Source organism: Capsicum annuum, chromosome 11, assembly GCF_002878395.1.
Source record: "Capsicum annuum cultivar UCD-10X-F1 chromosome 11, UCD10Xv1.1, whole genome shotgun sequence".
Taxonomy (NCBI): Eukaryota; Viridiplantae; Streptophyta; class Magnoliopsida; order Solanales; family Solanaceae; genus Capsicum; species Capsicum annuum.
In genome coordinates, this window is record NC_061121.1 from 35796634 (window position 1) to 35824428 (window position 27795).

General features: G+C 37.6%; 1 protein-coding gene across 2 annotated transcripts; it reads left to right on the forward strand.

Annotated features, from left to right (window-relative positions):
* Positions 1-20659: 20659 nt before the first annotated feature.
* Positions 20660-27514, forward strand: LOC107848169. Of its 2 annotated transcripts, none has more exons than XM_047398722.1 (2): positions 20660-21742; positions 27046-27514. In XM_047398722.1, exons 1-2 carry the CDS (start codon positions 21539-21541, stop codon positions 27373-27375), a joined length of 534 nt encoding a protein of 177 aa, XP_047254678.1. In that variant the 5' UTR covers positions 20660-21538; the 3' UTR covers positions 27376-27514. The 2 variants fall into 2 exon arrangements, with proteins under 2 accessions (XP_047254678.1, XP_016548355.1); XM_016692869.2 differs by having other exon boundaries at positions 20660-21705.
* Positions 27515-27795: the final 281 nt, after the last annotated feature.

Consider the following 27795-nt stretch of genomic DNA (forward strand, 5'->3'; position numbering starts at 1 on the left):
TCTAAAGAAAGTTAAGACATAACCTACCTAGTGAAACTGAAATTCAAGCTAAAAACTCCTTTATGTGGAGCTCTTTCTCTCTCAAACAACCTCATAATCAACTAAGACAAACAAATATAGAATCTACGTATCAAAAGGAATCCAACGCTACCCATATTGTCTATTTTTAAATTATTGTCAAATCGGAACCCCAAAATAAATTTTCAAACAGAAAGGGTAAAACTGAAACTTTAGTTCTTAAAAAAATTATCCATGATTAAAGAAAGCCATAGAATAAAATTCAAGTGAAAATGGGTTAAAATGAGGTTTAAATTGAAGAAAAAATATTTTAGACCTTTCGAGCCAAAATTTCCAAATTTCACTTTTGAAATATCATTTTAACGATTTTTAGATGACAAGAATCGAAGTAAAATAATTGAAAATAGTGATTTGGAGCTTACCCATGCTTGAAGATGGAAGAAATCATTCCAAAACTCTAAAACTCAAAGCTCAAAGTCTCAAAAATGAAACAAAAATGAGAAAAATTATTTTTTATATTGTACCAGCGTTGACCGCTTTAGAACGGGTTGACCACTAAAGCGGTCCGGCCCTCATGGGTTGACCGCTAAAGCTACCAAGGCCCGTTTTAATGGTACCTGGCTACCAGATGGGCTCCATTTTAGTGGTGCCTGCAATGCTAAAATGGTCACCAGTATAGCTGTCCCACAACTGCTAAAGTGGTTGCGCCAGATAATTGGTGCACCAGTGTAAGACCCCGCAAAGTCCTAGTAATTTTAGTCATTTATAGCATGCCAAAAGAGGTCCCAGACTTAGAAAATTTTAGCTAAGTGTTGACACGGTCTCATTTTTTCCCTCGATATTTTAATGGCATCAATTATGATTTTTTCAACATTAGATTGTCGATTTTTAAATTGATTCATGATCAGAGTTATCTATAGGTTATCTCGGGTGAATTTCAAAAATTTTAGACATCATTTGAGTCATGTTTGGATGACCAAAACAGCAAGCCAACGCGATCTCAATGTGTCGCGTTGGCTATCGCATCGACAGCATTGATGCAGCGCATCGGCAATCGCGTCGACACCATCGACGCGATGCGTCGGTCATCGCATTGCTGGGCACAGATTTTGTATTCAGTTACAGGTTTGTGGGAGTAATTAAGTCATTTTCCTCCCACATTAGACACCCATAACACGAAATTCAGCCCCTCAATAGCCAAAATACATTCACTCATTCACAAAAACCTCTCAAGAAAGAAACACTAGTTCATCAAGTTCAAGATCAATTTCTAAGAAATTCCCAAAAATCTTTACGAATTTCAGAATCAAGGTATGTTAGGTGTTCATCCTTGGGTTTCCTTCTACCCTTGGAGTTCAAGAACCTTTTTGAAAACTTGAATTATGATCCCATGTTATGAATTGAATTACGCTAGGTTTGTGTTGTTGTATGGGTTTCAAGTTAAGACCTTTTATGAATTCCATGAAATTAAGTTAGCATGTACGTTGAATTATGAATCTCTTATGTAAAAATCCTTGAATTTGCAAGTTGTATGTTGTAGTTATGATGCCCTATGTGGTTAGTTCTCATGTATAGCAATCATTCTACCCAAGTGTGATAAAATGTCCATATGAGTAAATTATGCATGGTAACTTATTAATGTGTTTCTAAAGTTGTGATATGAATTTATCAATTATGCTATCGAGTCCTGGGGGATTTATTACCCGAAATCTAGCTGTTTACTTAATTGTAGTAGTTATAGAATAGTCCCAGTAAAGGTCAAGAACATTAGTACTTAGTCAATTAACAGAACTCAGTGTCTCAGTCCAGTTCAGTCAGTCAACATTGGGGTATGTCGGTTAGATAAACACTCCCACAGTTACAGTTACAGTTTCAGTCTTAGTATTCAGTAAAGAACTCAGTAAATTTTGCAGAACCATGGCTATCAGTTATCAGTTACTCAGCTATCAGAATTTAGTACTCGGTTTCAGTATAATCTCAGATACTCAATGTATACCTATATGCGCAGCATTGCATATTCAGTATGTTCAGTAGTTATAGTTTTGCATGTACTCCCATCCAGTTACTTCATGATGTTCACTCAGTCAATTATCATCTCATGCATATGAACCCGTGTATATCAGCCTTACCTCACTTAGCATACTAGTACATTCCACTTACCGATGTATACTCTTTCTTTTGCGTTATGATGTCTCATATCATAGGTTCGGACGCTTAGGCTCCTGACCGTACTTAGCATCTCAGGATATCAGTAGCAGTTATAGTGATGAGTCCTCATATTTCAAGGACAGAGTTTATCTATTTCAGCAGCAGTTCAGTAGTTATTTCAATCGGAGTTAGCTGGGGTTTGTCCTATCAACTCCATATTCAGACAGTTAGAGGCAGTTACAGATATTATTATCAGTTATATTCAGTTATTATTTTAACATTTTTAGAACCTTATGGCATTTTTAAATTTCTTCCGCATATATATTCCAGTACTATATTCAGTGCTCACAGCAGGTACCAGTCATGGGTTAGTTTGTGGTCCTTTGGGGTTGTAAGCACCGTGTGATGCCCAGGGTGTACTCTCGGGGCGTTACAAACTTGGTATTAGAGCCTAAGGTTCTAAAGAGTCCTAGGGAGTCTGAAAGCCACGACAAGTAGAGTCGTATGCATGGGTGTGTAGCGTGCCACACTTATGAAGAAGAGGCTATGAGGCACTTTTCGGAAAAAGTTCCCTTATTTCAGTGTTCATATCGTGCAAGTGAGGTCTCTGTCTAATACAAATTTTTCTTTCATTTACAGAACATGCCTCCCAAAAAGACCAATGAAAGAAGAACTAGATAACAGCCAGCACCTCCGCCCATTCAGGAAGATCCCCTAAATTAGCACATTTTTCACACAGTATTCAGAATAGCTTTCACTAATTTATCCCATTCTATGGAAGCTTAGAATGCTTGACCAGTTGCTTTGCAGGATAACCCAGTGGCCAATACTGCTACAGCTAGAATTTGGGACTTCACCCGAATGAACCCTCCTTCATTTTCAAGATCTAAGTTCGAAGAGGACCCATAGGAATTCCATGACATAGTGCAGAAGGTAACAGACATTATGAGGGTAACCGCTAGTAAGAGTGCTGAGTTAGATGCCTATCAATTGCACGATGTGGCTCATACATGGTTTAAAAATGGAAGGTAGATAGGGGTGTAGATGCAGGGCCTATAGAATGGGAGAAATTTTCTACTGCCTCTTTAGATAGGTTCTTCCCGTTGGAATTAAGGGAGGCTAAGGTGTTAGAATTTATCAATTTAAAGCAAGGCAACAGGAGTGTGAAAGAGTATTCCCCCAAGTTTACTCAGTTGGCTGGGTATACTCCTCATATGGTAGCTGATAACAGGTCTAGATGAGCAAGTTTGTATCTGGTGTATCTAACAGTGTGGTCAAGAAGTGTAAGACTGCAATACTGATTAAGCAGATGGAATTGGCTAGGTTGATGGTCCATTCTCAACAGATTAAGGAACAGAAGACTAAGGAGAAAGAGAGGGAGAGTAAGAGGGCTAGAATATGTAGCTTCAACTTCACTCAGCCTAATTCAGAGGGTGGTAATAATCCTCAGTTCCTCCCAAAATCTTTAGTACCAGATCCATCCTCAGCAAGTGCTCCGTTACCTAAATTCAGAAATAGTAATAGGGATAGGGTACCAGGCTCTAAATCTTAGGGTAGTGTGAACAGTGCACGAACAAATCCTCTTTGCAAGAAATATGGTAGAAATCATCAGGGTATCTGTAAGGCTAGCAGCGATATGTGTTTCAGGTATGGTAAGCCAGGCCATAGGATTAGAGAGTGTCCTCAAGTGGGTTCGCAGAGTCATCATAACTGTCACCCAATTCAGTTCGGTCGCCCGTCTCAGTAGGGTGCTGCTTCCGGCGTCACCAGTAGGCAACGCCCAAACAAGATCTATGCACTTTAGTCCTGACAGGATCAGGAAAGTTCTCCTGATGTTGTCACTGGTACGTTATAAGTTTACCATTTACATATTTATGCTTTGTTAGATCCTGTAGCTTCTCTGTTTTTTGTAACTCCTTATATAGTTGTAAAATTAAGAGTCAGTCCCAAAATCCTAACAGAGCCTTTCTCAGTCTATACCCCAGTAGGTAAGTCTATCATATCTCGGTGGGTATACAAGAACTGTCCGATATGGTGTCTTAGAAAATTACTTTAGCAAACTTAGTAAAGTTAGAGATGACGGGTTTTGATGTCATTCTTGGCAAGGATTGGATCCATTCATGCTATGCCTCAGTTGATTATAAAAACAAATTTGTCTATTTTTAGTTCCCGAATGAACCTATCCTAGAATGGAAGGGTAGTACCACAGCTCTTAAGGGTCAACTTATTTCATATCTTAGAGCGAGAAAAATAATATCCAAGGGGTGTGTCTATCATTTGGTGTGAGTCAAACACTCTAGTTTTGAGACTCCTATCTTGAGTCTGTTCCAATCGCAAGTAAATTCCCTGATGTGTTTCTCGAAGATCTCCCCGGAGTTCCTCCTGAAAGGGAAATTGACTTCGAAATAGACCTTCTTCCTGATACTCAGCCCGTCTTTATTTCACCATACATAATGGCTCCAGCTAAACTTAAAGATTTGAAAGAACAGTTGAAGGACCTTTTAGATAAAGGGTTCATCAAGCCCAGCGTATCTCCTTGGGGTGCACCAGTCCTATTTGTCTGAAAGAAAGACGGTTCTCTTAGAATGTGTATAAACTACCGCCAGTTGAACAAAGTCACAGTCAATAATAAGTACCCACTTTCTAGAATTGATGACTTGTTTGACCAACTTTAAGGTGTCAGCTACTTTTCTAAGATAGACCTCAGATCTGGCTATCATCAGCTTAGAGTCAGAGAATGTGACATTCCGAAAATAGCTTTTAGAACTCGGTATGGTCACTTCGAATTTATAGTTATGTTATTTGGTCTTACCAATGCCCCAGCAGCTTTCATGGACTTGATGAACCATGTGTTCAAGCAGTACTTAGACATGTTCATCATAGTCTTTATAAATGACATCCTTGTCTACTTCCGCAATGAACATGATCACGCAGACCATCTCAGAATAGTATTACAGACTCTCAGAGCCCATCAGTTGTTTGCCAAATTCAATAAGTAAGAGTTTTGGCTAAGGTCAGTAGCATTCCTTGGTCATATAGTTTCCGGTGATGGCACTAGAATTGATCCTTAAAAGACTGAAACAGTGATAAACTGGCCCAAACCCATCTCTCCATTAGATATCATAAGTTTCTTGGGTTTAGCTGGCTATTGCCGATGGTTTGTTGAAGGTTTTTTATATATTGAATCCCCCATATCCAGATTGACTCAGAAGAAAGTTAAATTTCAGTGATCAGACTCTTCTGAGAAGAGTTTTCAGGAGTTGAAGACTCGACTGACTACAGCCCCAGTTTTGACTTTACCCGATGGTTCAGAAGGATTTGTTGTATATTGTGATGCTTACAGAGTTGTCTTAGGGTATGTTTTGATGCAGAAGGGTAGGCCCTATGAAAAGAATTATTCCACCCATGATCTTGAATTAGCAGTTGTTGTATTTTCCTAAAAGATTTGGAGGTACTATTTGTATGGGGTATATGTTGATGTGTTCACAGACCACAAAAGCCTACAGTATGTATTTTCATAGAAAGACCTGAACTTGCATCAGAGAAGGTGGTTAGAGTTGTTGAAAGACTATGACATGAGTGTTCTGTATTATTCGGGCAAGGCTAATATAGTGGAAGATACCCTCAGTAGGTTGTCCATAGGTAGTGTTGCTCACGTTGAGGATGGTAAGAAAAATTTAGTTCAGAAAGTTCATTAGCTTGCCAGACTAGGTGTCCGTTTAGTTGATTCGGCTGAGGAAAGTGTTTGGGTGCAGAATAGTTTGGAGTCTTCTTTAGTTTCTGAGGTGAAAGAAAAGCAAGACAGGGATCCTACTTTAGTTAAGCTGAAAGAATCAGTCAGAGATCAGAAAGTAGAGGTTTTCTCCTAAGGGGATATAGCGTGTTATGCTGCCAGGGTCGGCTTTGTGTGCCAAGTATAGAAGGCTTGAGACAACAAATTCTTACTGAAGTACATAGTGCGCGTTACTCTATTCATCTAGGGTCCACTAAGATGTACCGCGACTTACGGTAAGTCTATTGGTGGAGTGGGGTAAAGAGGAACATTGCAGAGTTTGTGGCTAAGTGCTCCACGTGTCAGCAGGTTAAGATTGAACATCAAAAGCCTAGTGGTTCCATGTAGGAGTTCAGTATTCCCACATGGAAGTGGGAAGAAGTGAACATGGACTTCATGACAGGTTTGCCTCGTACTCATTGCCAACATGATTCGATTTGGGTCATTTTGGAAGGGATGACCAAATCAGCCCATTTCTTGCCAGCGCATACTTCCTATTCAGTCGAGGACTACGCCAGACTTCATATCAGACAATTGGTTAGGTTACACGATGTCCCATTGTCCATTATTTCAGATAGAGGTACACAGTTCACCTCTCACTTTGGAAAGCTTTCCAGAAGGGTCTTGGTACCCAAGTTCATTTTAGTACAGCCTTCCACCCTCAGACAGATGGTCAAGCAAAAAGGACCATTCAGACTGTAGAAGACATATTAAGAGCATGTGTTGTTGACTTTAAGGGTAGTTGGGAAGACCACTTACATTTGATTGAGTTCGCGTATAATAACAGTTATCGTTCCAGTATTCAGATGACTTTATTTGAGGCTTTTTATGAGAGAAGATGTAGATCTCCCATTGGTTGGTTTGAAGTAGGGGAGGCCACGGTATGAGTCCTGACTTGGTGTTTGATTCCTTAGAGAAGGTACAGTTGATCAGAGAGAGGATTAAGACATCCCAGAGCCAACAGAAATATTATGTAGATGTGAGAATAAAAGATCTTGAATTTGAGATTGGTGATTATGTGTATTTGAAAATCTCTCCCGTAAAGGGGGTGAAGAGGCTTATGAGAAGCTAAGTCCCCGATATATTGGTCCTTATAGGATTCTGAGTCAATTTGGTAAGGCAACTTATGAGCTTGAGTTACCTGTAGACTTAGCATCAATGCACCCAGTGTTTCACGTCTCCTTGCTAAAGAAGTGCATTGGTGACTCAGCAGTTGTAGTCCTTATAAAGAGTGTAGATGTTTAGAATAGTCTCTCTTATAAAGAAGTCCCAGTCAAAATCCTTGATCGTCAGATTCTCAGACTTAGGAATAAAGAAGTTCCTTTGGTCAAAGTTCTTTGGCGAAATCAATTCGTTAAGGGAGCCACTTGGGAAGTACAAGTAGACATGCAAACCAAGTACCCTTATCTCTTCTCCGTAAACACAGACTCAACCTAAGGTAATAGTCTTCCTTAGATTTACTATATTCCATGCTCAGTTACAGCTACATAACATTCTCATATCATTCATGCAATCATGAAAAAGCTTAGTCATATTTCATGCCTCCAGAATCCAGTCATGTTTCAGTTATGCATGTCAGTGAAAGGACAGTTCCTCAGTTCCTCTCAGTCCAGTCAGTCTCATTCAAGGACGAATGTTCCCAAGGGGGAGATATTGTAAGACCCCGCAAAGTCCTAGTCATTTCAGTTCTTTATAGCATGCCAAAAGAGGTCCCAGACTTAGAAAATTTTAGTTAAGTGTTGATAGTTAGTCTCATTTTTGTCCTCAATATTTCAATGGCATCAATTATGATTTTTTCGGCCTTAGATTGTCAATTTTTAAATTAATTCATGATCAGGGTTATCTATAGGTCATCTCAGGTGAGTTTCAAAATTTTTGGACATCGTTTGAGTCATGTTTGGAAGATCAAAATAGAAAGCCAATGTGATCTCAACACGTCGTGCTGGCTATCACATCAACAACATCGATGTGACGTGTCGACAATCGCGTCGACACCATTGATACGGTGCGTCGATCATCGCATCGCTGGGTACAGATTGTGTATTCAGTTATGGGTTTGTGGGGGTAATTAAGTCATTTTCCTCTAACATTAGACCCCTATAACACGAAATTCAACCCCTCAATAGCAAAAATACATTCACTCATTCATAAAATCCTCTCAAGATATAAACCCTAGTTCATCAAGATCAAGATCAAGTTCCAAGAAATTCCCAACAATCTTCACAAATTTCACAATCAAGGTGTGTTAGGTATTCATCCTTGGGTCTCCTTCCACCTTTGGAGTTCAAGAACCCTTTTTAAAACTTGAATTATGATTCCCATGTTATGGATTGAATTATGCTCATGTTTGTGTTGTTGTATGGGTTTCAATTTAAGACCTTTTATGAATTTCATGAAATTAAGTTAGCATGTGTGTTGAGTTATGAATCTCTCATGTCAAAAACTATTGAATTTGCTAGTTGTATGTTGTAGTTATGATGCCTTATGTGGTTAGTTCTCATGTATAGCAATCATGCTCCCCAAATGTTTGATAAATGTCCATATGAGTAAATTATGCATGATATTGATATGTTGCTAAAGTTGTGATATGAATTTATCAATTATGCTATCAAGTCCTAGGGGTATTTATTACAAAAAATCTAGCTGTTTACTTAGTTGTAGTAGTTATAGAATAGTCCCAGTAAAGGTCAAGAAGAGTAGTAGTCAGTCAGTTAATAGAACTCTGTGATCTTAATCCAGTTCAGTCAGTCAACACAATTCGGGTCAGTTCAGTCAAGCTTAGTACAGTCTAGTGATCCGTTTCTTTCAGTTGGGAGTAGGATTCACCACCGAACGAACCCAGGTATGGGGTCATTCTTGCCAACAGAGGTTTTGACCCTTAGTAGCAGTTCCTACATTACAGAACTACGTAGCCAATATAGGGTAAGTCGTCCTCCTGCCAGACTAGGGTTGACGCCATCATATATATATAGATATATATATATTATGAGTCTTCCTGCCAGTGCTAACACCCTTCCAACTGGGGTCAAAGGTTGGACACCAAATCAATCTATATCAGGGTATGCCCTTTAGATAAACCCTCCCACAGTTAAAGTTTTAGTCTTAGTATTCAGTAAAGAACTTAGTTAGTTCTACAGAACTATGGCTATCAGTCATCAGTTACTCATCCATCAAAATTTAGTACTCAGCTTCAGTATAATCTTAGATACATGATGTATATCTACATGCGCAGTATTGCATATTCAGTATGTTCAGAAGTTATAGTTTTGCATGTACACTCATCCAGTTACTTCATGATGTTCATTCATTCAGTTATTATCTCATGCATATGAACCCGTGTATATAGCCTTACCTCACTTAGCATACCAGTGCATTCCACGTGCTGACGCATACTCTCTTTTGCGCTATGATATCTCATAACATAGGTTCAGACACACAGGTTCCTGGTCATACTTAGCAGCTCAGGATATCAGCGTCATATTCAATAGTGAGTCCTCATCCATCGAGGATATTATTTAATTTCAGAATTCCAGCAGATTTAGTATGTTCAGTAGTCGGAGTTAGTTGGGGACTTGTCCCATCAACTCCACATTCAGACAGTTAGAGGCTTTCGGACTAGATTACTTCAGACAGATGTTCAGTATTTTCAGTATTAATATCAGTATTCAGTATTTGTTTTCAGTTTATGAACCTTAGGGCTTTTTCAGCATAACTTCCGCATATATTTTCAGTATTATTATTCAGTGCTTACAGCAGGTACCAGTCATGGGTTAGCTTGTGATCCTTCAGGATCGTAAGCACCGTGTGACGCTCAGGGTGTAGTCTCGGGGCATTAGAGTTTAGTAGTTATTTCAGTCAGAGTTAGTTGGGGTTTGTCCCATCAACTCCATATTCAGACAGTTGAGGCTTTCAGACTAACATAGTTAGTTATTCAGTTTTCAGATGTTATTATCAGTTATACTCAGTTATTATTTCAGCATTTTGAGAACCTTATGACATTTTAAGATTTCTTCCGCATATATATTCCAGTATTATATTTAGTGCTCACAGCAGGTACCAGTCATGGGTTAGCTTGTGGTCCTTCGGGGTCGTAACCACCGTGTGACGCCCAGGGTGTACTCTCGGGGAGTTACAACCAGCAACTTTGCTAAAAATGCAAAGTTGTGAATCCAACCTCAGAATTCATTCAAAATCCCGAGAAGGCAAACAAAATATGCTACTAGACTAAATTTGAGTTTCGAACTCAATGACGATATCAAATTTTTGAAAAGAGGTTGTTATCATAAAATTGAACCCCGAAACCTAATTCCATAATTTCCCGAACCGAAGGTCAAAATGAGATCCAAAAGCCTTAAAATCACACCAGCAATGCTACCAATCTATTATCCCATTTTGAATCTGCTGACGCAATCTATTTTTCCATCCGACACACAAAATAATAAATATTGATCGAAGTCAGTTATAAGACCTTTTAACCTCTAAAAATCATAAACTCGTACAAATTGTACCAAAATGCCTTAGAAATCGTGCCAATCGTCTCCACACTCCAGAAACATTAATAGTAACCACAAAGAGGGGTAAAATAATCAAATCACATAAAAATGTATAATTCACAAAATTCAAGCCCTTACAATATCCATCACTAAGAATATAGTTCATCCTCAAATTAAAGATAAGAGAAATACATGAATCAACAAAAAATTGGAGCTAAGTACTACGCATATCGGACTCAATCTCCCAAGTAGCCTCGTTAATGGGACGGTGTCTCCACTGGAACTTAACCATCAGAATATCTCTAGAACGTAACCAATTAACATCCCTATCAATGATGAAAACTAGCTTCTCAACAAAGGACAACCACTTATCTAACTGCATTGTGTCCCAAGGAATGTTGTGCGACTTATCTAGAATACAGTACCAAAGTATCGATACATAAAAAACTGAATAAACAGATAACAAATCTGGGGGCAATGCTAACTCATAAGCTACATCCCCAATAGTCTGAAGAATCTCAAATGGTCCAATATACCTAGGGCTAATCTTTTCCCTCTTCCCAAACCTCATCACGCCCTTCATGGGTGAAATAGGAAGAAGACTCGATCACCAACACTAAATATCAAGGCACGAAGTCAATGATCCGCATAGCAATTCTGCCTACTTTGATCTACTCGAAGTCTATCCTGAATGACCCGAACTCTATCCAAAGACTCGTGAAGCAAGTCCATACCTTAAGGTCTAATCTCAGAAACCTCAAACCAACCAACTAAAGAGCGACAAAGCCTACTATATAAAACCTCATATGAATCCATCTCAATACTGGAATTATATCTGTTGTTATACGTAAACTCCATCAAAGCTAAATGCTGCTCCCACTAACCTCCAAAGTCCATAACACAAGCACGAATCATATCATCCAAAATTTGAACAGTCCACTCTGACTGTCCATCAGTCTGGGGGGTGAAAAGTTGAGCTAAAATTATCTCGGGTACCAAACTCTTCCTGAAATGCCTTTTAAAAGTGAGAAAAGAAAATTGAACCTCTATATTAGATAAGAGACACCAATACACTATGGATATAAACTATCTCGCGAATATAGATTTGGGCCAACCTCTCAGCACTGACAGAAACCTAAGCAGAAATAAAATGAAAAGATTTGGTCAATCGATCCACGATAATCCAAACACTGTTAGAACCATAAGAAGTATGAGGAAACCCAGACACAAAGTCCATAGTGATTTGTTCCCATTTCCACTCGAGAATGGGTAACCTCTGAAGCTAACCACCAGGCCTCAAATGCTCGACCTTTACCTGCTAGCAATATATCCAACGAGCAACAAAATCCATAACATCTCTCCTCATACCATCCCACCAGTAGTGCTGTCTCAAATCATGAAACTTCTTAGTCACTCCCAAATGAATGGAATACCTAGGACAATGAGCCTTCTCTAAGATCAATCTCACCCAATCACTACTCTTGGCACGTAAATTCGACCTTCAATCCTTAGAATACCATCAGATTCAAGTGAGACTCCTTAGCCTCACCACTCAACACCTTATCCCAAATCACTCCCAAACCAATATCATCAAGCTAATAAACTTGAATCTATTCCATCAATGAATACCTAGCCTCCACAGATGCCAATACACACCCAGGTATCGAAATATCAATCCTAACCATCTGGTTATCCAAAGACTAAACCTATAAGGACAAGGGCCTCTCCTAGGTCAAAAGATGTTCCAGGCAGGATATTGGCTGACTACAGGCGCAAGGCATTCGCAACCATATTAGCCTTGCTCGGATGATAGAGAATAGTAAGTTCATAATCCTTAAGCAACTAAAGCTGATGACGTTGTCTCATATTTAGATCTCATTGGGTGAATAAATACTGAAGTCTATGGTGATTCGAGAAGATGTTACAACAGACTCCATATAAATTATTCCTCCAAAACTTCAAAGCAAATACAATCATACACAACTCTAAATCATAGGCAGGGTAATTCTTCTCATGGGCATTAAACTAATGAGAAACATACGCAATCACCTTACCCTCTTGCATCAACACAACACCTAACCCAACACCAGATGCATCACAAAAAAAGGTAAAGCCTACGCCCTCCATAGGCAAAGTCAAGATAGGAGCTGATGTCAATAAATCCTTGAGCTTTTGAAAGCTCACCTCACAAACATTAGACCATTGAAAGAAAATTTTCTTCTGAGTCAACTTGGCCAAAGGAGCCACAACAGATGAAAAACCCTCAACCAAGCATCATTAGTAGCCTGCTAAACCAACGAAACTCCAAATCTCAATTGGAGAAGTAGGTCTGTCCCAATCATAAACCATTAAAATTTTGGACGAATCAACTATGTTACCATCCTTGTCATAGGGGTGGGCATAAATACTGAAAAACCAAAATACTGAACCGAACCGAATTATTTTGGTTTCTCGATTTCGGTTTTTGGTTTGATTTTGGTTAATTTTTTTATAAATTTGGTATTTCGGTTTGATTTTTGGTTTTTAGGTTGACGTAATTCAATTTTCGGTTTAAACCAAAATTTTTAATATACTTTTTTTAATTATTATACATATTAATATATATAATATATAACTGTTATTTAATATTTACAAAATATAAGCCCATTAGCTATTTAGGCTTTAGCTACAACCCATTACTGCCTCCAGCCCAAAGCCCCAAAATCCAACTACATTCAGCAATTGAAATTGCAAGTTACTTTTTGCATTGATTTTTGCAACCAAAATTTAATATATAGTCCCCCTTCTGATTTTTGCATTGGAGGTGATTATTCTCATTTGTCACATAGAAGAGTTTACAAGTTTATATTGATTTTTCTTTAACGTAAGAAAGTTAAACCAGTTCAATTTACAAATATAATTTAGCCCATTAAACAGGCCCAAAACAAAAAAAAATAAAATTATTAAACCGAATAGAACCGAATCAAAATTTACACAAATCGAACCGAACCGAACAAATTCGGTTCAGTTTTTGTATACCTAATTTCATAATCGAAAATAAAAAAAATCAAAATAAAAAAATCGAACCCGAACCAAAGTACAGAACGCCACCGCTACTTTGGTCACCACAACACCCAAGAAAGAGACAGACTCTAACAAAAACTCACACTTGGAGAACTTAGCATACAACTTCTCATGTCTCAACCCCTAGAGTACGATCAACAAATGCTCCTCATGATCGACCTCACTTTTAGAGTAAATCAAGATATAATCTATAAATATAATAATAAAATATTCAAGATACAGTTGAAATACCCGATTCATCAACTTTATGAATGCGGATGGGGCATTGGTTAACCTGAAGGACATAACCAAGAACTTGTAATGACCATACCAAGTTTGAAAGTTGCCTTCGAAATATCCAATGATCTAATCCTCAACTGGTGATACCCAAACTTCAAGTCAATCTTAGAAAACACTGAAGCACCTCAAAGTTGATCAAATAGATTATTAATACAAGGAAGAGGATATTTATTCTTAATCATAACCTTGTTTGACTATCGATAATCAGTACACATATGCATAAACCCATCATTTTTCTTCATAAATAAGATAGGTGCACCCCAAGATGATACACTAGGTCGGATAAATCCCTTATCTAATAACTCTTGCAACTGATCCTTTAACTCTACTAGGGCCATCATATAAGGATAAACAGAGATGGGTTTAGTGCCCAGCTCAACATCAATAGCAAAGTCAATATCATGATCTAGAGATATACCAGGTAAATCTGCAAGAAAGACATCTATGAACACATAAAAAATGTAAATAGAATCCAACAGAGGCGGTGAATCAACACTAGTATCATGAATATAGGCCAAACAAGGCAAACACGCTCTCTCTACCAATCCATGAGCCTGAAGAAAATATATAACTCTCTTTGGACCCGAATAAAGTGTACCCTTCCAAGTTATCCTTTGCATACCCGACGAATCTAAAGTCACAATCTTAGCATAACAGTCTAGAACAGTGTGGTAGGGATCTAACCAATTCATATCCAAGATCACATCAAAATTTAGTATATCTATGATAATCAGATCTACCCAAGTCTCAGGGCCTGAGAAAATCACAACACAAGATTAGTGCACCCAATCCAACATTAAAGAGTCTCTTATGGGGGTAGATACACGTATAGGCATAGCCAGAGGCTCACTAGAGAATCAAAACCCAAAGTAAAATATGCAGACACATAGGAGAATGTTGACCCCGAATCAAATAACACCAAAGTAGTTTTAAAAGAAATAGGGATAATACATGTGATAACAACATTGGAAGCTTCCATCTTAGATCCACGTCCACCACCGAATTGAGTAGCCCCTCAACCACCACTACAAGCACCATTATCTCTGTCTCACACACATCTAGTAGTACCTCTACCTATCTCACTAACGATATAGCAGTAAGTACGAAAATAGGGCGGGGAAAATCCTTAAATATGAAAATAGGGCAGGGAAAATCCTTAGTCAAATGGCCAAACTTATCACACATACAGCAAACTCTAGTGGATCAATTCAATAGAGAAAGGTACGACTGAGCTAGAACTACCACCCTGGATCGATGCCCGGCAATAAAAGTTGTTAAACCAGAAGACCCACTACCTAAACCCTATAAGACTTCCTGAACCAGTCTGCCATGATACCCACAAAAATCTCTGGAACCTCTGCCTTGCGGAGTGTGACCACTGAACTCGCCCTGACAGCACACCCTCTTGGCACCTCCCTAAGAAGCTCAAAGAATAGACTCAGTCATCTTCGCATGATCCATTATACTCTGAAATGATGCCCCTAACACTACCTTCTGGGAAATATCCAAATAAAGTGAAACATCTAATCCTTTCATAAACTTCTAAATCTTCTATGACTCAATGAAAATATAGGCAATAGAATATCTAAACAAGGCATGAAAGTGTGCCTCATACTCGAAAACAATCATAAAGCCCCGCTCTAGGTAATCAAACTCGTCTCTCATTTGATCCCTCAAATTGAACGGCACGAACCTATCCAAAGAGCCTCAGCAAACTGATCTTAAGTCATCTCTGGTGAACCAAGAGGTCTACAATTAATAAGTGACCTCCACCAATCTCTGGCTATATTTCTCAACAGGTAGGTAGTGTAAGCAACTCCATGCGACACAAGAGATCTAAGGATATACAAATTATATCGGCAATCAATCAAGAACTCATAGTAATCCTCACCCACAACACCACTAAACTTGGGTGGACTTAAGCGAGTAAACCTCTAAAACCTCTTTTGATCCTTAGAAAACATAATAAGACCCAAAGCAACAAGAGAGATAATAAATTTGGCAGGCTGGATCCTACCTGAAGAGGTAATATAGATGAAGGTTGAACCCCTGGACTTAATATACCATACTCAGATATTGGCATAGAAGAAGAAACAACACTCGGAGTCTGTGGAATACCATGAGTAGATATTGGTATTGATGAAGGAATCACACTCAAAACTGGAGGAACACCATAAGTAAACTCTGGCACAGAGGGAAGTACAACACTCGTAGCTGGAGAAATACCAGGTGCACTATAGGGAAAACCCTCTAAAGGAGTCAGTAAAATAATCAATAAGCCCTCTAGTATGCTCAACCTCGAGCTCAGGGGAGATCCCCCTAGTACTACCTTTGGAAGGGGCAGATCTTCGTGCTCGTCCTCTACCTCAGGACTATCTGTGACCCTGCCTTGTCCCTAGGTAAGGCTCTCTTCTCGAGTGTTAGCTCTACATCCCTAGTCTCATTAGATCTAGTCCTCACCATCTACAGAAAAGAGTTGAAATCAATTTAGAATATAGGATATGGAAAAACCTGCACAATAAGAAACAAAGTAATTGAAATTTTTCTAAAGATATCTTATAGCCTCTTAAAGATAGATATAGATGTCTACATATTGATTCATGAGACTCTACTAGACATTCTATTCTTACACTGACAATACAAATGAACGTGGTTGATCTGATACCAATTTGTCATGACCCAAAAATTCTTGGGTTATATGGCACTTATCGCGGCTAAGCCTTGACAAGTAAATCAATTACCTAAACTGACATATAAACCCAAGGTGAGACTCGTAGAACGAAGTCAATCCATGCATACATAAAGATAACAAAAGTCTTAATCACAGTAATACCATAAACCATCCAAAAATCTGGTGTCATAGTATAAGAACAAACTAAATAGATCTCAAAGTCTGAAAATATAATTGAAAGTTTGGAGGAAAACATAAGTTTGTCTCTGATTACATGATAAGACATAAACTAGATAGGATGAGGTTGGAGGTCGAATAAGAAAGCATAAAGTGGCGACTGCCTCGAGATACGTCAATCACCACCCAAACTCAGCTACCACGTGATACACTCGTACCTGGATCTATACAGAAAGGTCACTATAGGTATGAGTACGGTCCACTTGTACTCAGTAGGTATGATAGACCGACTAAGAAAAGTAGAAAAGAAAATATATAAATACACATTATAGGCACTCACCTGTTTTCAAAAAATATCCCAAACAGTACCCCACACCGTCTCCACTAACAGTTCTAATATATCACATACACCAAATACAAGTATAAAAGGGAAATACATAATTAAAAGACATCAAATATAATACAAAAGTACAACATAGAAAATGCATAATGTATGAAATGCAATGAGATTGATAATGATAATGATGTGATAAAGCTAAGTTATCATGTAACCTCTATATACACCTACCGAGCACTACTCCCAAGGTAGGACCCAAGGGAGATTCGCAACTCGTATACAATCTCAATAACCAATATCATTCTCAATATTCATGTCTTCTCTCCGACTCTTGAACCACAATAGAGGGTTTTTGAAGGTGCCACACTTTTGTCAGAAAAATCAATATTTCCATAATGGTACTAATGTCTCATGAAATATATGTATGATATATGAGAATGTAATGCTAACAATCAAACCGGAATAAGAATCTCAAATCCAACCAATATACATATGTGTGAGCTAAAAAGTCACTCAATAGGTCAACCATCCATGATCCAATATAAGCCATGTACCATTAGGGCAAAATATACGGGTAATATATCATTGATATCACATAAAACCCAACTTAAGCAATTCTACCCATAAAGAAAATAATTAGAGGTATACACAAAGCCAAAAATATCACATAAACCCTCACACGGTCCACACAGAGTAATTATTGTCTCAACCTACCAATAACAACACATAAGCCCCCACATGGACACATAACTGTATTAACACAGTTTTCATGATTCATTCTCATACCCATGACCTACTTTTATATAAGATATTAACTATCCAACTCAGTCTGAAGAAAGTTAAGCCATAACCTACCTCGTGATGCTAAAATCCAAGCCAAAAATCCCTTCAAGAAAAACTTTTCCCCTCTTGAACGGGGTCAAAATCAACTAAAACATACAAATATAGAATCTACGCATCAAAAGGTAGCCAACGGTATCCATATTACTTATTTTTAATTCAGAGTCAAAATGGACCCCCAAAATAAACTTTAAAAAAAGGATAAAACTGAATTTTTAGTTCATAAACACATTACCCATGATTAAAGGAAGTCGTAAAAGAAAACCCAAGTGAAAAATGGTTTACCAACCTAAAATTGATGTTTTGGATTTACTAGCGCAGTCCATTTTGCCATCTGATACACAGAACAATAAATATTGATCGAAGTCAACTATAAGACCTTTTTAACCTCTAAAAACCACAAACTCATACTAATCATACCAAAATACATTAAAAATCGTGTCAATCATCTCACACCCCAAAAATATCACATAGCAACCACGAAAAGGGATAAAATAATTAAATCACATAAGAATATATACAACAATAACAACATACCCAGTGTACTCCCACAAAGTGGGATCTGGAGAGGGTAAAGTACGCAGTCCATACCACTAACTTATATGAGGTAGAGAGGTTATTTTCGATAGACCCTCAGCTCAAGACATATAACAGTATAACAAACAAACAACATAAAAGCACACAATAAAATGAGATAACACACTACTAGATAATAAAGAAAATAAGGCACCTACAGAGGTACTACTATAAACTATCTATCCAAAATTATAGACATCAAGCCCTTACAATAGTGTACCTGATTTAAATTTATGTATGATTTTTGATAATGCTTCTGATAATATTGTTGTCTTATCATTATTAAATGAAAAAATTACCTAATGTCACAACTTAACTTACCTAAACTATTTAAAATCACTATCCTTTTGGTTAATTACTAAAATCTCTAATTTATATTCTATCTATTTAAATTATCAAATACATCATTGTCACCCTAAAAATTCGAATACATTAATTGCCCCCTAAAAATTTGATTGAAAATCTTCTCTCCAGCAATTTAATACCCATTAATATCTAACCCCCTCCTCTTTTAAAAATTTTTCTTTCAACAATTTCAAAAATATATACCCAATACCAAAAACTTCTAAAACATCCAAAACCCCAACCTCCATCTCCATACCATCAATGGAGAAGAATTTTTAAATTGAAAACTAGAATACCTAAAATACCCAACCTCCACCCCATTCAGCAATAACAGAAACTTTTAGAATACCCAAATCCTAATCACCAACTCCACCGCACCACCATCATCAATGGCAAAAATCAATTCAATTCTCTATCAGTACCTTCAATTCTATCAAAGCGTTATAGAACTGCCCCACAATACAAAACTTCCGATGTTGCAAGGCAGATTGAGGAGGAGGTATTCACTACTATTGGATCTACGACCAATGGTAACGATGACGACATTGAGATACTTGAGGTTTATTCAAAGGTGATACATAAGAGTGATATATCTAATTGAAAATACAACAAAAATTATGTATCGAAATGTTTTTCTTTTTTCTTTTGCTTTATGTAGTTACATCAAAATATCCTCTTCAAAAAGGTATTATAATTATACATCGTTTTGAAAAAACATGAAGATACATAAAAAATGTGGTGAGATACATTATATCTGTCAAATCTATAGGTGAGATACATAAATAGTCTTATATATATCTCTCAAATTCTATCTACAATAATGTATCTCGACACAAAAGTTGTATAGCGTAATGTATCGTCATCTTTTTTATTCTACTAATATATTTGTGCATCAAGTTGTGTATCGATTCTTCACTGATGAATAATCAAATGATAATCTAGCTTATATATTATAATGTATCATATTGTAGAGTATGAAATATGTTGTTAAAGATATAATCTATCTTGCTTCATTATGTATCGTCATAAAAAACAAAAAAAAATGATTTTTCATGCTTGAAGAATCATGATCCATTTTTGAATTTTGAAATTTGAAGTGATTACACAATATTTGAGATACTTAGAAGACATTTAAATGAATGTCGCGTGATTTTCTCCATGATTGAATAAATTTTTATCATTTTCATTTTTATCGCACTTAATTATTACCTAATGTATCAGTTAGATGAATGTAACAGACATTGGAATATGTATCGGATGAAGTAAATTCTGAAATTATATATAATTTTGATAAAAGCTGAAATAGAGAATGATTAGGTTTAAAATATTGAAATTTATGTAAGTTTTCCTTTATAAATTACACATGCAACCACCATTTGATGACACCTTTCATATTGGATGTGTATGTTATATTTATAAATTAATTGTTAAAAATCATTTTGCATTATTTAAACTCGAGATTACTCTAGTTAGAAGAGTAGTTGTTATTTAAGGAAATAATAGAGTTTCTAGAATTAAATAAATTAAGGATAAGTATGATATAGATATATGCCTAAAGAAGTTGTTCCTGGGTGAAATTGCAAGCATATATTTAATATTCTTGAAATTTGCACAGATATAGATTGTTATAATTGAAGTTGTTAACACTCATTGACTTATTGTTATGATCCAAGTTCTATATTAACTATTAAAATTTGAAACACCATTGATGAAGTTATGCAAATTTTACGTAAATTTAATGTGGCTACTATTGAAGTTTCTGGATCTCATTATCTTACTTTTGTTAATAATCTAATTCCTATAGTTAAAATTTCTTACTTCCTCTATCAATTGAAGAGGATGAAAATTATTAAAAATATTTCTAACCCATCCCTCCTATATATGTCACTGTCATTGTTTTTAATCCTTTATATATAGTTTGGGTATGTTTTCTACATTATTAGTGGCTTTAAATCCACAATTAGAGCGAGAAGCTCTCCCTTTTCTCTACTTGCAATCAACTTTCCCTATGCCAATGAACAGTACACCCACCTCTACAGACCCAAATCTTCTCTCGCCGGAACCTCCTGATCCAAATCCACGGAAAACATCGTCCTTTAAATCGAAACTCCTCGCCTCGGAATGGGTATCAGACTTACCAATGGAGGATAGCTCTGAATCAAATGGCAGTGACAGTTGCGAGGATCCCATCCATGAGGGAGTTGAAATGTTAAATGCTGGAATCAAAATCATCAATCTTTCCAATGAAGATATGGCCAGACTTTGCTCTCCATGGACGAATTCCTTGATTATAAAATTATTGGGAAAGAACGTCACTCACCAATATCTTTGAGAAAAATTGGTGTCATTATGGAAGGTCCCGGATGTTTTTCCACCGATTGATCTTGGATTGGGTTTCTACATTGCGAAGTTTACTCAACCTCACAATGTCTCCCAATTTCTACAAAATAGTCCTTGGTTTATCAATGGCCGCTATCTATTATCAAGAACTGGGAACCTAACTTTATGCCGCAGAACGAGAAGGTCGCTTATTCAACCGTCTGGAACCGAGTTCTATGACGCCATACTACTGAAAAAGATTGGGAACGCCATCGGCAAGTTATTAAAAGTTGATGCTTGCACAAACGCAACTCTTCATAGTCGCTATACGAGGCTTTATGTATAAATTTTAATGGATGATCCAGTACTCAATACTATCCAAATTGGCAGCCACATGCAAGAAATCCTTTATGAGAAAGAAGGATACCTATGTACCAGTTGTGGTCGTTTTGGCCATGTCCACAAAGATTGCTCCCACCGGCAACACCCTCCACCAGTAGATGCATCTTCCTCAACCCCTAGTGATATCCCTAACGTTCCTCATCCTCCACAACAAAAATGGCAAACAGTTTTTTCGGCTAGAAGGAAAAATCGTACACAAGGGAAATCAAGCACACCCGATTTGGAAACACAATCCAATACTCCAATACACAAGGATACAGTTAAGGTACATTCTCAATCTGCTCCAACTAATCCAATTCCAGGTACGCCTCCTCGTCCCTTTAATTTTACTGCAACTACTACTGTGAACACTGAGACAACTCCTTCGAATTACAGGGGTCTGTTTTCCCAACTTTTCATAAGGATACGAAAAGACGAAATCGCCCTTCTAATGGGGAAAATTTAATGAATTTAACATTTTAAATACTGCTAATAATGTTTCTTTCTCTACTGCCCCCTAATTGCAAAATAGTACTCAGGTAGGCCCCTCGGTTGAAACTCAGACAAAAAAACCAAACCCCTGCTTTAAACAAAATAAAACTACTTGTGGTCTCTATATGCAAAGTTTTTGCACTTCTCCTGGCACCCCTATCATTCCTCTTACCCTCATCATTACTGACTCTTGTAGTATGACGTGGAAATCTCTCGCACAACTCTCACTATAAAGTTCCCTAGTTTAGTAAATACTGCTCTCTTTCTTAGGCTCCGTTGGCTTCCATTTTACTATCCATCCCTCTACAAACTGACAAAAGTTCCCACCTGGCAGAACACGTGGAAGCCCCTGATCACATGCATGACATGCAAAATCCTACTTCAAATATCACACTACGTTCTAATGATTATACTCCCACTGAATCTATACTTATATTAAATGTTCAACCATCCCAGCAAGCTATCCTTCTCTTACGCCTCTGAGATAAATAAGATTTCCTCTTTCAAAAATGAGCAGAGTTCATCTCCTCCCTTTTCACCAAAAAGTCAAACTGTACCCTTTAGCTCGTCCGTTCAAACACACTCCAATGGACCCACCACCCCAAATACCCCCGCATGCAACAACTCATCCTCTAGTGTATACTACACAACCTGTCCATCCACTATATCAACCATTGACTTGGATCGATAAGGTACTTCAAGGGCATGCATTGCTGTTCTCGATGGAAATCAATGGTGTGGAAACCTTTATGATCCTTCAAAACTAGAACTTCCTAGCCCAACTAGTATCGGAGGGCATGAAAAAAGCAATCGAGTATTTTTTGAATCAGAGTGGCTATCAAATATTATGGACCCCTTAGTGCAATCCACAGCCACATAGTTTATCCATACTCTGCAATCTCTCTGGAACCTTCCATTTCAGCTGAACTAGTTCCCCAACATAAACGAAGTTGCTCTAACTCCATTCTTCACACCACAAGAGATAGTCAATACCAATCCACTCCTCTTTCTGGGGAATCCAATTCCACTCCAACGTGGCCAGTTTGTGAATCTCCACACATCAATTTCATCGGGGTTCGGCGATCTAAGGGTTATGCCGGAGACGACAACTTCATTCACGAAAATCTCAAGTTTCAGAAATGCAGCACTCATGATCTTTCTAGAAGCCGAGGATAAAAAGTATATTCATTTGTGCCCAGTGTCGTGTCCCTTCTGAAGAGTTCATTTGACCTACGACCAGCCATCAACAGTGCACTAGCGAAGTACGCGGTTGTGATGACCCCGACACTCTGATGTAGTCAATTTCCTTCGTCAGGCGATTTCTCTCCAATGAATCAAGCTACTTGTTTTATTATTTGGAACACACGTGGAGTTAACAATGAGAACTTTAGAAAGAACTTCCGTGATCTTCTCAATTCTCATAATCCGTGCTTTATTGCTTTGTTGGAAACGAAGTTGTCTGACCACTTAGGTCTTATGCATGAGTTTGACTTTGATGATTACTGAGAAGTACCCATTGTTGGTAACTCCAGAGGTGTAGTCTTACTCTGGCATGCAAACTTCGTTAGTGTCACTCAGAAATATCAAACCATACAGGAGCTTCATGCCATGATTAAGGTCAGCCCCCATAATGTTTCTTGGAATTTTACTGCTATTTATGCTAGTAATGTTTACCATAATCGTAGAATCCTTTGGAATAATCTTATAACTTATTCCCGAACTATTTCTAACCTGTGGCTTGTTGCTGGTGATTTTAATGAGCTTCTCTCTCAAACGGATAAGTGGGGGGTCGTCCTATTAACACCTCTAGAAGTTCTAATTTTTGGGACTGTATATAATCATGTCACCTCATGGATCTAGACTTTAAAGGTTGTAAATATACGTGGTCAAACCATAGGAAGAAATTTAATCATATTATTTTGGAAAGACTTGATCGAGTCTTTGTTAACAATGACTGGGTGGAGTGTTGTCCTGACGCCCATGTTACTCATTTGCCTAAGACCCATTCAGATCATTACCCTTTTTCTTGTCTTCCTTACTACTCGATACTCCGATAATGGTAGAAAACCGTTTAGGTTGGAAAAGTATTGGATGGATCACCCGGAGTTTAGAAATATTATCTGTCAAAGCTGGGTTACAGATGATATTACTTGTGCCGTTCCCACTTTCCGTGATGTTGTCTTAAGTTGGAGTAATCATGTTTTTGGAAATATTTTCCAAACCAAAAAGCGGCTTCTTGCTCGACTTGCAGGGATTCAAAAGTCCCTGAATTATGCTACTAGTTTCTTCCTAAGAGACTTAGAATGTAAGCTCAAAACTGATTTTAATGATATCCTTACAAAAGGATGACCATTGGAAAATGTGTTCCCGTATTAATTGGCTAGGTCATGGGGATGCAAATACTAAGTATTTCCACCTATCCGTTCTTAATCGGCGTAGAAGGAATAAGATCACCTATTTTAAAGACTCCAACGACATTTGGATTACTGACCCTGCCGAGATTGCAAACTATGTCCATAACTACTTTTCTGCATGTTTCACCACTGATCATATTACTTTGGACTGGTCCTATTTAAAATAATCTCAGTCTAGTTTCCATAAGTTATATCTCTCGGTCTTGGATGCTTCCCTTCAGGATATAGAAATAACTCAAGCGGTGTTTTCTTTCAAACCTTTTAAGGCTCCAGGTCCGGACGGCCTTCACCCTCATTTTTTCCAATCTCAATGGAGTATTGTTGGTCCTTCAGTCAAACAAATGTGCCATATGGTATTCTCAATGCATTCTCTCCCTACTTCTATGAATGATACCCTCCTCTGCCTCATTCCAAAGTTTTCCAACGTAAATCAGTTAAAGAATTTTTGCCCCATTAGTCTCTGTAACACTACATACAAAATTGTTACAAAGATTATTGCGAATCGTATTAAACCTCACCTTCCTGCTCTCATTAGTCCCTATTAAACTAGTTTCTTAAAAGGACGACGTGCTTGTGATAACGTTATTCTTGTCCAAGAGCATGTTACACATATCACGAGATCTAAGAGCAAGGTTGGTAGTCTTATCCTTAAACTTGATTTGGAAAAAACTTTTGACTGCCTTGAATGGTCCTTTGTCTGCCGTACTCTTCTCTACTTTAAATTTTCTCCAAAGATTATTGCTCTTATTATGACCTGCATTTCTACTAGTAATATAGTAATATTGTTATTCTGGTCAACGGACCCCAGACAAGTTATTTTTCCCCATCTCGAGGCATTTGACAGGGTGATCCTATGTCCCCCTACGTCTTCATTCTCTGTATGGATCTTCTCTCAAACTATATATTTCATCAGGTAGATACTCTTGGCTGGAATTCTATCACTCTTGCTAAGAACGGCCAATCCCTTTCACATCTTTTTTTGCCGATGATCTAACCCTCGTTTCTGAGGTTAATTCGGCTTCCATCCTTAGTATCCATGATTATATGACTTATTTCAGCATACTCTCAGGCCAAAGGATTAACGCGGCCAAATCTAAGGCCATCTTCTCTCCTATATGTCCTCAAAAAATTAGGATCCTTATAAAAGACCTTTTTGGCATTTCCAAAGCCCATCAGTTTGGGAAATACTTAGGTTTTCTGATACTAAGTCGAAACCCCAAACATGTCGACTTTCAATTCATTGTCGATAATATGTGTAGGAAGCTTGCATCCTAGAAATCTAATTTTCTTTCTTTAGCGGGCCGACTTGTCTTGATCAAATCCACTCTCAACGGAATCCTGGCTTATGCCATGCAATACTTTAGGCTCTCTAAAAAAACTTGCGATATAATTGACAAAATTCAGAGAAATTTTCTTTGGGGATCCACCATCCAAAGGCGTAAGCTTCATTATGTAAGCTGTGATAGAATGGCTTCCCCGAAAAAATATGGTGGTTTGGGGATTCAGAAAGCTGGTTTTAAAAATCAGACGCTCCTTACTAGCCGGGCTTAGAGACTTTTCACGAACCCCACGTCTCTCTGGCCTAGCACCCTCTTTCACAAGTATAATCACATACGACGTCGACCAGCTAAGTCCTTTATTTGGAAAAATGTTCTCTTGGGTGGGTCTTTTTGTACCCAAACTACAGCCTGGTCTCCCGCTGAGGGCACCAATATCAATCTTTGGACTCAACGTTGGGTTCCCAAGCTCCCGATCCTTAGGAACATTATTCAGGGCCCGTTAAATTATGATGAAGTAAATCTTCGACTTTCGAACATCTGGACAGGCCAAGGATGGGATTGGAGTAAGTTATCCTTTGAAATTCCTCAATTCTTCACCACCAAAGTAGCTAACATCCGCCCCAACCCCTCTCTCGTCCTATGAGATAAGTCTTACTGGGCATACACTTCCAATGGCATGTTCTCTTCACAGTCTATTTATGAATCCTTTTACCAGCCGTCGCCCAATAACTATGCTTTTTCTTGGATTTGGAAATTGAATACATTGCCAAAAATTAAACATTTTTTGTGGCTTTGCTCACATGGTAGACTTCCCACTAACGTTTATCTCTATGAATCTCTCCTCACCCGAACTGTCCTATTTGTCATTTAGAACCTGAGGCTCCTACTCACATCTTTACCCGTTGTTGTATAGCTATGAAATTCTAGTTGGATATAGGTTTAAACACCTCTTATCATCGGTACTTCCCACCAACATCGGCTTAACTCCTTTAAATCTCTTTTCCCTCCTTTTCGAGATAAAACTACTGACTGGATGTCTTTTTTCCCTTTTACCATTAGGCATATTTGGCTAAATCGCAACAATAATATTTTCTACCAAAAAACAACTTTCCTGACCCTACCTTGATGCACTTTAAAGTAACTGAGTATCTTCATCTTGTGCGAATGAAACCTAATCCATCTGCTTCTATCATTATCCAGATTGGATGGGTTGCCCCTCCCAAAGGATTTTTTAAGTTAAATATAGATGGATCCTTCACAGACAATAATGCTAGATGCAATCTTAGTGGGGTCTTTCGTAATTCTCAGGGCAAGTGGATTTTTTATTTTTCCGCTTCTGCTAACAGTCATTGCCACACTATGGCAGAATTCGAAGGTTGAAATTTTACGTCTTATTCAACAGCCGGCTATGTTTTTTACTGATATTGCTACTAAATGCAGTTAATGTTGAGGAAAATGGGGAATCCAGTGGTGCAACATAACTTCCGAGAAGAAAACATAGTAGCTGACTGTTTAGCAAAACTAGGTGTCAACTTAAATCTGCCTGGAACTGTAATTTCTCTCCGTTCTCCGCCTCTTGCTGTTGCTACTCATCTGGCCGACGACGTTGAGGGCATTGTTAGTACTCGTAATCTGTTATATGTAGAAAATCCGTCCGTATCTTCATATGTAAATAGTGATGCTAAGCCTACTAGTATTAATGTTTCTGGTTGTACCTCTGCTACTGTAAGGGCCTTTGATGAGAGTACCCCTTTGCTCTGTACTGCTTAAGTTATATATAATAGGTTCTTTTTTCACCAAAAAAAAGTCCGGGTGTACAGATCAAACCGTCAAACCAAACCGAAGAACGAAACCAAACCAAGAAAAAAAATCGACTTATGGTTTGGTTTGGCGTTTGAAAAAAAAAAATGACCACTCTTGGTTTGGTTTGGTGTTAACCAAAAAAAAGTCAAACCAAACTCAAATATAATAATAATAATAATAATAATAATAATAATTAATGTATGTATGTATGTATGCATGCATGCATAAATATTAATTATAATTTACTTTTTAAATACTTTTTCAATTAGTTTTATTAATTTTCAATATTTAGAAAGTAGATGTGTGTGTATATATATATATATTAGGTTATAATATTTGTCTATTAATTGCTAATAAAATGATCCAAAACTTAATATAAACTTAAAA

Coding starts and splice junctions, on each gene's coding strand:
- LOC107848169 (XM_016692869.2), top strand. CDS start 21,391: ATGGATGATCCAGTACTCAATACTATCCAAATTGGCAGCCACATGCAA. Junction 21,706..27,045: donor TACACAAGGATACAGTTAAG/GTACATTCTCAA, acceptor TACTAAATGCAG/TTAATGTTGAGGAAAATGGG.